General features: G+C 39.2%; 1 protein-coding gene across 3 annotated transcripts in view; it reads left to right on the top strand.

Annotated features, from left to right (window-relative positions):
• LOC103138997 (uncharacterized oxidoreductase YjhC) overlaps window positions 1–10,991 on the top strand; it is a 12,717-nt gene extending 1,726 nt beyond the window's left edge. For 2 of the 3 annotated variants that reach the window (XM_016672081.1, XM_007553429.2), the window contains exons 3-14: window positions 116–200; window positions 296–369; window positions 454–513; window positions 686–793; window positions 939–995; window positions 1,275–1,405; window positions 1,617–1,671; window positions 2,087–2,179; window positions 2,284–2,418; window positions 3,016–3,117; window positions 3,617–3,778; window positions 3,926–4,904. In XM_016672081.1, the coding sequence (XP_016527567.1) occupies window positions 116–200; window positions 296–369; window positions 454–513; window positions 686–793; window positions 939–995; window positions 1,275–1,405; window positions 1,617–1,671; window positions 2,087–2,179; window positions 2,284–2,418; window positions 3,016–3,117; window positions 3,617–3,778; window positions 3,926–4,054 (1,191 nt within the window). In that variant the 3' untranslated portion in view covers window positions 4,055–4,904. Of the gene's footprint in view, window positions 1–115; window positions 201–295; window positions 370–453; window positions 514–685; window positions 794–938; window positions 996–1,274; window positions 1,406–1,616; window positions 1,672–2,086; window positions 2,180–2,283; window positions 2,419–3,015; window positions 3,118–3,616; window positions 3,779–3,925; window positions 4,905–9,976 lie in introns of those variants that run through there. The other variant, XM_007553430.2, reaches the window with a different exon arrangement.
• The last annotated feature ends 1,104 nt before the right edge of the window (window positions 10,992–12,095 follow it).

The following is a 12,095-nucleotide window of genomic DNA, read 5'->3' on the forward strand; positions in this document are numbered from 1 at the left end:
GAGAGAGAGAGAGAGAGAGAGAGAGAGAGAGAGAATTGGAAATATATTTAAAATATTTCCTGATTTGAAACCTAGTAAAGCATCATTCTTCTCTGGTCTACAATGAAACGTTTAGGTTGTAGCTGTTGCTGATCCAAGAAAGTTTGCCCGCACCAAAATGCAACAGCAACACAAAATTGAAGATAAAAACGTGTTTGAAGGTGAGTATTTAATAAATCTGAATTTAAGGGATTTTCTTTTCATGATAATGAAATTTACCATTGTTGTTTCCTTTTTAAAAAAAATAAATAAATAGACTGGAAAAACATAGTTGAACGAGAGAAGTTTGCAGACGCAGTGCTAATTTGCACTCCAGATCGCATTCACAAGGTGTGCATGCCATAGGTGTGTTTATTTGGAAAATTCCTCTGTCATCCACGGTGAGGTTTTTGTTAACAAGTTTGTGTTTCATAGGATCCTGCTGTTGCCTTTGCAAAGAAAGGCTACCACATTCTTCTGGAAAAACCCATGGCAGTAAGTGTTTATTAACGACTGCAGTAAATAAAAATGTCTTCTTCATAGCCCGAAAATAAATATTCTGTCACTGTGGATGTGTTTATAAGTTTAGAATTTTCATTTTAAAATAAAATTGCCACTTATTTTTTTCCCGTACATTTTAACTTTTGCTCTCCTTGTAAACCTCTAGACGACAGCAGAGGACTGCAGAGCCATAGTGGAGGCTTGCACTCAGGCCGGTGTGATGCTGTCCGTGGGTCATGTCCTCCGATACGATCCACTCATTCACAAGATCAAGGTAGCTTCGTAATTAAAATGTGTGAACTTTAGCACATTCAATCATTTGTAGTTCTTGTTTCTTCTTCTGTTTAGTTTTGTTGAATAATATACATCTTTTGTAAAGGTTTTAAAGTAGTTTTTGAAGGATTTTGATTTATTTCTAGGAGCTCATAGATGCCGGAGTTGTTGGGAACGTGATCCATATACAGCACTTAGAACCAGTAAGAATGCAGACACTGGAGAAATATTCCCAATCCCACACAACCGCATTTACACACCGTTACTTATGTGCTCTGTAGGAACATTTGCGAATAAGTCAGGAGTCACCTAATTGCATGACGGGTAAAGATCAGCGTGAAATTTGCAAAACCTTTTGAACTCGTTGGCTTCTTTAGATTTTAACATAAGTAATTTCAATCCCTGCTTTGCATGTGGCACAAAAGCGTCATCTGCATCAACGTGTCATAAATGATTCGTTTATTCAAAAACTCTCATTCCAGGTTGGGTTTTACCACTTTGCCCACTCATTTGTTCGAGGGAACTGGAGGAATGAAGCAGAGAGCTCGTTTGCTCTGCTGGCTAAATCGTGCCATGACATTGACCTGATTCACCACTGGGCTGGAGCCCGCAGGTAAACAAAAACCAGCCGTCAGTGATAAACCAGGGTTGTTTGTTGCTCAGAACATTAATACACTTTTGGTCCTCTAGTAAGTTAATCAATATACTGACATACTGCAATATATTAGATGCTACATTTCAAGTTATTTTGTCACTATTTACACCACTTTAGGTTTGGGGGCTTCATATCTTGAAGATAAATCATTTCCTTTTGTCCTTGGCAGGTGCGTAAAAGTCACATCTTTTGGATCTGTTAGTCACTTCCGGAAAGAAAGTAAGGTGCGTCCACGCTATCAGTAATTGTGCTCGGTTTATATCTTTATGTCTGTTGTGTTATCTCTCTAAAAGCTGTTTATGTAGAAAGCAACAAACCCTGCCAATTTTAAGCTTTTAAAATCGGTGCACTTGTAATCTGTTTTTCTAAAATGTTAATGATGATTTGTGTATCCCATCTCTGCAGACTTGTTTGCGCTCCATGCGTATGGCGTGTACTTTCTTTTTCCTGATTAGTTCATCTGGTTCTTTATACTTTTTCTGCCTTTACTCTGTTCTTGATGACAAGCAAAAGTTTTGAGTTCGGTCCCTGAGGCCTTCCTGTTTAAAATGAAATGAACTGTTTCTTTGGCATTGCAGCTGCTGCATTCTGTAAATAATACAGTAAAATTAATCTTAGCTCAATAATTTTTTTCATCAGCCAACAGGTGCTGGAGATCGCTGCGTCGATTGTTCAGTAGAAGGAACCTGTCCGTACTCGGCATGCAAAATCTACGTGGACAGAGTGAAATGGGTAAACGTAATTCACGAATAGCTTACTTTATTATTGCAGTAAGGAATTGCTCACTCTCTGTGCATATTTTAAAAACAGTGTACATGTGTATGTATTTATGCTAGGGTCACACTGGCTGGCCGGTGTCAGTCATCTGCCCAAACTCACTCCCTGACATCGAGTCAGTAACTGAGGCACTGAGGAGTGGACCATACGGCCGATGCGTCTATGAGTGTGACAATGATGTTTGCAGCAACCAGGTTGGGGAAACTCATTATTTCCGTCTAACATTGTACATTACTTTCTCAGTCTCGCCTACCTAAAATATTTTGTTACCAAACTCCAGTGTCCTACTGGATTCCTACATTTTGAGATCTCAAAAATTTTAGAAAAAAACTGTTAGAGAACTTGAGTCCATCCATCTATTATCTCTTACTTTTGGCTAAGAGAGAGAGAGGATTCAATATTGTGCAACATATCACTGTATTTCTATTGGGAAAAGTCAGTCATGCCAAAAAAATCATTCCCAGACATTAGAAGCGTTTCGGGCAGCAGAACAGTTTCCAGAATCCAAAGTTCTTTTTTTTGTCCGGTCTTTCAAGACACCAATTTTTCTGCTAAAACCAAGATTAAATGAAAGCTTAGATACATAATTTTGACCGAGTCGATAACCAGATAAAATCACAATCCATTTTAAGTAGTAGTGTCTTAAATAATGTCTTAAATAATAATGTCTTAAATAATGTTTCAACTGTCTGAAACATTATTAGTGACCAGGTTTGATGATTATTTTTGCAAAAATAAGGATTCCTCCAGTCTCAATGAACAGTGATGGTTTATCTGTGATATCCTTGCAGGTAGTAAACATGGAGTTCGAAGGGGGCTTGACGGCTGCCTTCTCTATGGTGGCTTTCACCGAGGACGTCTGCCAACGAAAAACAACTATATATGGCAGCAAAGTAAGATCACAGGTCCTCCTTATGAATATGTCATTTTCCCTAAATGTCAGCCGCACCCTTGAACGAAATTAACTGTGTCAATAGCTATTGGTTTGTAATTCAGAAAATTTGTTGTCGGCTTTCTCCCTGATCGGTCCGTTGTGCTTCTTGGTCGGTCTTCATGCTGCTGTTTATTCATTAATGATCTCTAACAGACCTCAAGAGCCTTTACTGAACTGCTGGATTTATACTGAGATGAGATTAGACACAGTTTGCTATTCAGGTAATGATGGCAATCGGTTGTGTTGTCAAAAGCTTTGGACACCATGCATACTTTTGTGTTGGATTATCACAAGAAATACCCCCAAAAATATTAACATAAGAAAAAAAAAAAAATAATAATAATAATAATACCCAACTATTGTAACTAAAGTGACATTTAGTATGCTTTCAAATTAGTCTTGAAATTAAGGTGGGTTTTCTTTTTTTTCTTGCTGTCTGATAAACTGTGTCCTTCCAGGGCGAGATGTCTTATGACAGCAAGGAAATATGCGTGTTTGACTTCCTGACCCAGAGAACCACAAAGCACACGGCGAGCAGCGAAGCGCTCAAACACTACGGCATGGCTGGGCACAGGGGAGCAGACTACCACCTCATGAATGCTTTTATTTCCGCAGTGGCTGTGAGCATCGCTCTCTTTTTTTTTTTTTTTTTTTTTTTAATTCCTCTTCAATAAAAACCTCACCTTTTAGAAGGAGCTTGTGTTTCTGTGGGTACAAATCTACGCAAACTTTGTCTCTAGCGCTTTGATATTTGTTTGTGTTTGCAGAACAACGATCCGTCCATGATTCGATCCGGCCCCGAGGAGACTCTGATCAGCCACTTGCTCGTGTTTGAAGCGGAGCGATCGAGGGTGGAGGGCAGGGTGGTGTACTGTGGAGACAGCGCCAGACAGTGAAACGGCAGTAGGTCACTGTTCAAGTTCTTTTAAATAGAACTGTTGCAAATTACTAAAAGAATTTAAAGTGAAAAGAATCCAAATCATGCGTGGAATATAACTAGAATAATTTCTGTTGATTGAAATAGGATGTACTTGTCATAAATGGCATTATGATGTTGGTGTTATGATTGCTATTTTACTAATTAGCTTTGTAATGTTCCTTTTAAATGTCCATACCAGTGTATTTCTCACTTTGAGGAGCTTTTTGTGGAACTCTAAAAATGAACACACAACTAACGAAGCTTCATGTGACTGAGGAAGTAATTATCTCGTTTTGTTATGATTTTTTTAATTGCTGTTTTCTGAAATTATCAGATTTCAGGGCAGGGATGTCTGTGCACTTTACACAATAAAATTTCAGATTTTCTCAGCCTCTGTAAGAATGTTCTGGAAACTGAGTAATATTCTTGGTTCATAATTGTATTCATGATCTACAGAAGCTTTTGGAACAAGTCGCTGTTTACAACGACATCAAACTGTTTTTTCTGCTTGTTTCTTGGGTTATCTTGGTAATCTTAAGATTCTTGTCTTCTTTGATTATAACATTACGTTGCAGTGTAAAGAAAATTAAAAACAATGCATACACTACGGCTAAATGAAATTGATTCAGGTGTTGCATCCAAGTTGTGTGGGTGAAGTTAGATTTTTTTAACAAAGGGTGTAAACTGTTTCTGCAGAATTTAAATTTGAATTGCTTCATTTTTACACCCATACATCCCCATTTTCCACAAAGGTTCTAATCTCATTTAATTTGGTCTTCAATCTGTACTCTCTTTTTTTTTATAGTTTCTCCATCATTTTTTAAAAAGAGGTCATTTTTACTGATGTAGTTAGGACAACCTATCCTCTAATACGCTCTTCAGCAGAATTAACTTTGGTTCAGCACATCTGGTACCAATCTATGCTTCAGTCTGAGGACATTTTTTCCAACCACAGCATCACAATCAGATCAAAATCTGGGCTTTGACTTGGCCCTGAACTTTGCATTTCCAAATTCTCACCCAGTCTAATCAATGTTGGCTGAATAAACTGTAATGCTTACACTCTAACCACTAGGTGTCACTATTGTACTTTACATCTCTGAAATTGAGGAGTTGAAATTAAATGCGTTGACAGTGGTTTGCTAAATTTGACCATGAAAAAGTGGTGTTGTGATCAATAGAACCTCTAAAAAATGTGACATTCATCACTTGACCCAGACGGGCAATAACACTGATGTATAAAACAGGAGAGAGACAGAAATGCAGTCAAACTGCTTTAATGCAGCAGATAGTCAACACACCTATCTGCTCACAGAGAACAGAAGGGCTAATGACCTTCTGTTTTCTGTAAATGGGTTTCTGATTCATATCTTATTTCTTCTCATTAAGTCAACCACTGTACTCTAGGATTAAATCACAAGGGTGTACCTGTTTTCCACCCAGTATTCTGTTCTGTTCAGTACCTTTAATGTACAGTGTCTGCTAAAGTTTTCATGACTTTTGAAATGTTTCCCCCATATGCTGTGGTGACACCTTTCTACAGTAAGGAGGGGTGAAGAGGGTCAAAGTTGGTATGAAGGTGGATAAAGCTAAATACAATCCTGGCAACAAAATTTGTTTAAAGGCCGCAATGTCTTGAGATTATGATCAATCAGCCAGGGGAAGAATGGGATGGTTTCAATGAAAGAATATTGATGTGCTCCAATGACCCAATCAAGGTTCAGATCAAGATTCAGTCAGGAATTTATGTCAAAATGAAAGTAGCTTTTTACAGACACTCTGAGTTCGGTTGTAATCTATTTTGCAAAGAAAGGCAGAAATGTTTGTTTTTAGATGTGCGAAGCTGATCGAGGAAGTATACCCTAAGAGAGTTGCAACTGTACTTGGTTCACACTATTAAAAAAAATAAATCAAAGCATTGGAAATGTATTAATACTTTTGTAAGGTACTCTCTTATCCATGATATGGTGAGATGTCAGTTTTAAAAAGTATCACTTAAATTCTCAAACTAAATTATAACACATCATCTGTTCACATCCAGCACGGAAATTTGGCACATTTCCCACATTTATATATACAGCAAAGGTTTTACACGTAAAATGTAATATCTAAATGATTGTAATCAGCTGATCCACAGATACTTGTTCCTAGTTGTAAACCTTTACTAACAATTGCATGGCATTTAAAACAAGACACACAAAAATTGCACAAAGTGGGAAGCTGTCAGTTTCTCGTGGTAAATAAAGCATTAAAAACCTGATTCTAAAGTGAATTTTTAATAGACACTAACCGTGTGTAGTTTGTTTTCTATGTGACATGTGGGATTGAGTAACATCCTGTTTCCAGCAGATTCCCAGCTGTGCTTTGTGGTCCCCCCACCACTCCTTTGTCCTGTCATTTTCCTTTGACATTCCACAATCTGAAAACACGGCCCAGTCAGCAACTCCAGAAAGGAAGTCACTTATTGTCATTGTGTTGCATTTAAAAGGAATCTGCATCTAATTTTTCAAAGGCCCCATTCCAGTTTATTCCTTTTTCTTTAAAAAAAAAAATCAAACTTCAATTCTTCCAGTCATACTAAATTTAATATTTGACAAAGATATAATCTCCATAGGGAAAATAAGTTAAACCACTGATTTAATTAATTTACTAAGGGAAATAAGCTGTCCAGACCAGTCAAATCCTGTGTGAGTAATACTCTTTTGATTTGAACCTACCACACAGGTCCGATTACTATGCAGAATCAATAAATCACTTAAATGGAGCCTGTCTAAGAACATGAAGTAGGTCAAAGTAGGTCATTAAGCCCTGATCCACAGAAATTCAACAACAGGTGAGAAACAGAGTCAATGTAGAAGTTTACCACTTCTTCTGCTTTAAAGACTCACCATGAGGGACAACATTGACAAACTGAGGAAACATAGGACACTATTGAACCGTCCCACAAGTGCCAAACAGAAATTGTTCCAAGAGAGCACCAAAGACTCATCCAGGAGGCAAAATAAAACAAACAAACAAAACATGTAAAGGTCTGCAGACCTCACTAGTCTCAGTTAAGGTCAGTGAAACCAGATGGAGACGGGGCCTCCATGTAAGTCAACTGCTGACTCATGTCACATTTGGTTAAAATTTAACCAGCTTAGTCAACTCCATGTACGGTATTAAGTTTAAATACTATTTAAAAAGATAAAAATGTGTCTTAAATGGATTTAGCGCAGTGCTAAATCCTGAACAGACTGACTTCCCAATATATGTTAGTAACTTTTCTCTGATTGCTTTTGTGGAACCCATTGAAAGACAAGTTAAACCAGAATATACCTGTTTGATCCCTCATTTTAACTTTGAATGAAAATGTATGTACTGTAATGTAGTTGGTTAGTTAGTTAGTTAGTTAGTTAGTTAGTTAGTTAGTTAGTTAGTTAGTTAGTTAGTTAGTTAGTTAGTTAGTTAGTTTTATAAGTTTTCTTTGGTGTAAAAGGCCTATTAAATCAATATAATTGTCCAGCTCCAGTTGAGATGTTTTTAGGAAACAAAATGGACTAAGTTCCTTATACATGTAATCACCATAATATTACGTTATAATATAAGATAATAAGGTAATTCAATTGGCTGTACCTCAGATGGTGTGGATCCAAGTCTACATCGGTTTCATTTTTTAATCTGTGTAATCTATTGAGCAAGTAGACCCTTAAACCTCCTAGAGTGATTCATACTACTGACATATGTTACTCTTGCACATCACCTTGAACAGCTTCCCAGATTGTTATCAGGACGTGACATTGCATTATGGAGGGAGGTGTCCTTAATTGCCCTGTGAACATCGTAATGTCAACAGCAGCCTTCCTGGACCTTTGCAACACAAGCAGGATGACTAACTCCATATTGTATCCCGCACTCTATATTCATGGAGGGATCATAATGTGTTGAAGATTGTATTGTCCAAGTTATACGATTACTTTGGAAAGAAGGGTGTGTAGAGAAATGTGACGAAATGGTTGAATCAGAAAAAAACTTTGACCTGCTGCCAGAATGGGATTACGGGAGTGATGTGAACAGACACGCCTTCAAGCGGAGAATTACTTTTCCATTTGCTGTGATTTGATGGAAATTTTGAGAAATCTCAGAGTAAGCCAAACAAGACCACATTTCTGACTCATATTTGAGATTTTTTTTTCTCTCTCGCTCGCTGAGGTTTTTACCGATCTGGCTGAAAGAATCCACTTCCATTGCTAACAGGTTACACACAAACACGGTAAAGATATTGTCCAGGAGACAAGTTTGCAAACTGAGTCAGCAGCTGCATTTTTCAGTGACTCAACCCATCCACCTCCAAGCCTTTTCATTTCCTTGCGCCCTGCCCTCCCTCAGCCCTCCTTCACACACAAGGCCATTAATATGTTTAACACGAGCTCTAACCCCACTACATCATCACTTCCTCCTACTTTGAAACGTCTTCCAATACACACAAGCAGAAAGTGAAGGTCTTCCAATTCAGTGAACAGGCTTTTTGGATTATTGCTGCTTTTTTCACTGCTCCCCCCTTTTTTCTTTTTTGCCTAAAGCAACATTTTTTCCCATTGATGAAAAAGGCTAATGACAGGTTGTGACGAATGAGGTGGTGATTTATCTGCGGAGCTGCTTATCCTATAATCTTCCAAACAGTTTGCTTCATGAAACAGTCCCCGTTGCCAGGAAGATGCATCTCTCCCCCCCACGCCACCCACTTCTGCCCCGATTTTCCTTTCCTTCTGGCTGCTTCCAGGCAGCGATTTCCACTCCCGGGGGTTTCTCAACGTCACAGTTCCTCTGTGTGAGAGAGGCACCCGTGAACGAGGAAGTGGAGTAGGAAAGAATAGAGGGGCGCAGTAAACTGTAAAACATGGAAAGAGTCTGGCTCCGGCTGTGACTCAACAGGAAGCGGCAGAGCTGGAGTAAGTGAGGTGAGAGACGGAAAGGGGAGGAGGAGGAGGGCTGGAGTGGGAGAAGAGAAAGAGTGGGAGTGGGAGGAGAAGAAGAAAGGAGTTTGGAAGACTTTGAGTTATTGAGTGCTGTGCTGACCACATCTTTTTCTCGAGAAATCAGTGGGCTTCTACCATACCATGTACCAATCATGACACAGACACGCTGTAGATAAACATCAAACAAAGACATCATCCTGCATGACTAGTCTACTGCCGTCCTGAAGACAAGACACACAAAAAAAAGTCAATATTTGAAACATTTGCAGTTCTGACATTGTGTCAGTAGACTTTGTGTGTCTTGGTCTGATTCAACCAGACTTTGCTCTCAGGACACAATGTCAGAACTGCAAATGTTTCAAATATTGACTTTTGTTTCATTCCACGTACTCTGACAGGAACAAGTTCAAAACACAGCCGGACGAACCTCGCTTCATCAAGGCCGAATAAACGTCTTACTTAGAAAAAGAGGTGAAAGACCAAGAACGTCCAAATTACAACCTAGGTTCATTTTATTTTATTTCCTGGTACTGTGAACATGTTTCGTTTATCGGAATTAGAGTTCAGATGAAAGTTGTGATCAAGATGTAACTAACATACCCTTACAGCCATGTAAACTTGGTGAATTTCAACTTTAGGTAAAACAAAACAAACAAGAAAAAGACGTGCATCATTCCTGCCGGAGGAAAAGAAAATGTCAAAATTAACAAACAAAAAAAATTACTTAACCTTAGATTTAATTTGTGTTGCACAATGAGAGACATTTCACAAATCAGTAAATGGTTCTGACGTGACCTGCGTAGGAGAGCGTGTGGGTGGACTCGGTGCAACAGAGAGGTTTTACAGGACAAAAAAACAATCAATTGGCATTGTTGATGCTGGCTTGTTTCCGAAGCCTTCATGTCGTAGTTGACCGGTTGTGTTTGTGTTTCCTTATGCAGACAGAAGCTGAAGGACAGCACAGAAAGCCGTTCTCCTGGCAGAAACTGGAAAGTGGATTTGTTAATCTGGACTAAACAGAGCTTCAGACTTCAAACCATCGGTATAAATAAATCCTCAGGGCAACAGACACTTCAAATATGGAGCTGGATCAAAGCACCCCTTAAAAGTGTTGGAGAAGCATCAAATTTAACCCTCCGATCATCGCTGCTCCATTGCAATATCACTTTAAGTTCGCCCTTATAATGAGGACCTAAACCTGTGTATGCAATGTAAATCATAAACCTACACAATGCATTCACCACATGCTATTTGGAAATCTGGGTAGGCAATCACCCACTGTCCCAGATGATGTGTTTGCTCAAAGGAAGACTCATAGCTTTTCAGTAAGTTTGATTGATTTCATATTGAGCAATGAGATGCGTGGTTGGACCTTTGACCTCGGTGTGACATAATGGTGAAACTGCTCCCTTTTTTTTCACGTTGGAGCCCCAAAGCTTCAAAAAACACATTTTGTCACCTCAATGTGTTTGAGGTTTTCTGCTGGTTTCCACTCACTAGATCACTTTCTTTCCAATGTATGACTTTAGCCAAACTCCACGGAGGACTTCTTATGAACTTTGTCCAACAATGGTTGTCTTCTGGCCAAACACAACTTGTCTTACATGAAAGTCCCAGCCAATAGCTGTCCTGTTCTGTTCTCACACCTGAGCTATAGGTTTCAGGAGATCCTCCAGAGCAGTTTCTTGGCTGCTTCTCCAAGTGATGCCTTCCTCGTCCCGGCAGTCAGTTATAGTCTCATCTTGGTGACTTTGAGACCTCTAAAACGTTTTCCCTGACCCTTTGGCTGTGTTCCTTTGGTCTTATTGTTGCTGTTTCTTCACTGATGTTTTTTGGGGGGCTTTTTTTTTTTTTTTTAAACAAACCTTCACATCAAACTCCAATAAACTACATTGAGGATGGTGGTTGTAATATGACCCAAAAAAAAGTCAAAGGATATAAATACCGTTGCATTCCTCTGCACATATTTGTCTTCTTAAATTAAGAAATCATTCATCCTTTAAAAAATGTGCACAGTTATTTCTCAAATGTCATCATGTAAAGATGATTTTGAATGTTTTCCACTTTGGCCCGTGGCCTCCGTGTGCGCATGTGGTGACCCTGGATTCTGAAAGCTGTGGGAGTCGTTGTTGGGGCGAGCCAGCCTCCCAGAGCAGAGGTCAGATCATTTCCTGCTCTCACAGATTTCTGTCTCTCACAGCTGTCAGTGCTGTAAGAAGCCCACCTTCCACATCTGTAGCACGTCCTACCTCCGCACTTATTATTATTTCTCCCCCCCCTCTTTTAAGGATCAGTTTGACCGAAGATATTGATGGACATTTAAAAAAATAATAACATAAATTATAAGATAGGATTTCCCTGCAAGAAAGAGAGGATGAAAGAAGTTTTACATCTGGTCAGAAAATAAACAATGTCTCGAGGTGGAACAGGAGATGAAGGAAGGAGGTGTTAACATGTGTTTTCTGTGGTAAATATGTCTGTGTGGGTGGATCTGCCGACATGGTGACACAGGGAATTCTCTTATGGAGGAACCAGCTGTGCGTAAACATGTAAAGGTAATTAGAAGCAGCACCACAGACTGCAGGCACACATGCCTGGTGCTGCTTTCAAAGTCACGGTCAACCTGTCCTCTGTTTGAGTTTCACATTCTTTTGACTCCTAATGCTCTTAGCCCCGGCAAATCTGTTCGTGGTCACTGCAACTAAAGTGTGACACACGACAGTTTTGTTTATGAGACACGCGCCTTAGTAAAACGTGAAAAATGCTTCATTTACAACAGATGCAGGTTTAAATAGTTAAAATTCCTATCCGTTGAGTTGACGTTTAAAGCACTTGCGTGCACATAGTTGTCGAATTCTGACGGATGCAACATCTGCAAGGAGAAATGCTTATGAAACTCTTGCCTCTAATTAGCTGCAGCTCTTTGTTGCAACCCACCGCTTCCTGCAGCGCGACACGCTCTAGTTCCCATTTTGTTTTTTTTTTCCTTTTCCAGCGAAACGCCTAGGATTTTATGTTATTATGAGTGATTTGAAACACACTCCCTCTCTTTGCCTGTTC

Source organism: Poecilia formosa, unplaced genomic scaffold (assembly GCF_000485575.1).
Source record: "Poecilia formosa unplaced genomic scaffold, Poecilia_formosa-5.1.2 Scaffold56, whole genome shotgun sequence".
NCBI classification, from domain to species: domain Eukaryota; kingdom Metazoa; phylum Chordata; class Actinopteri; order Cyprinodontiformes; family Poeciliidae; genus Poecilia; species Poecilia formosa.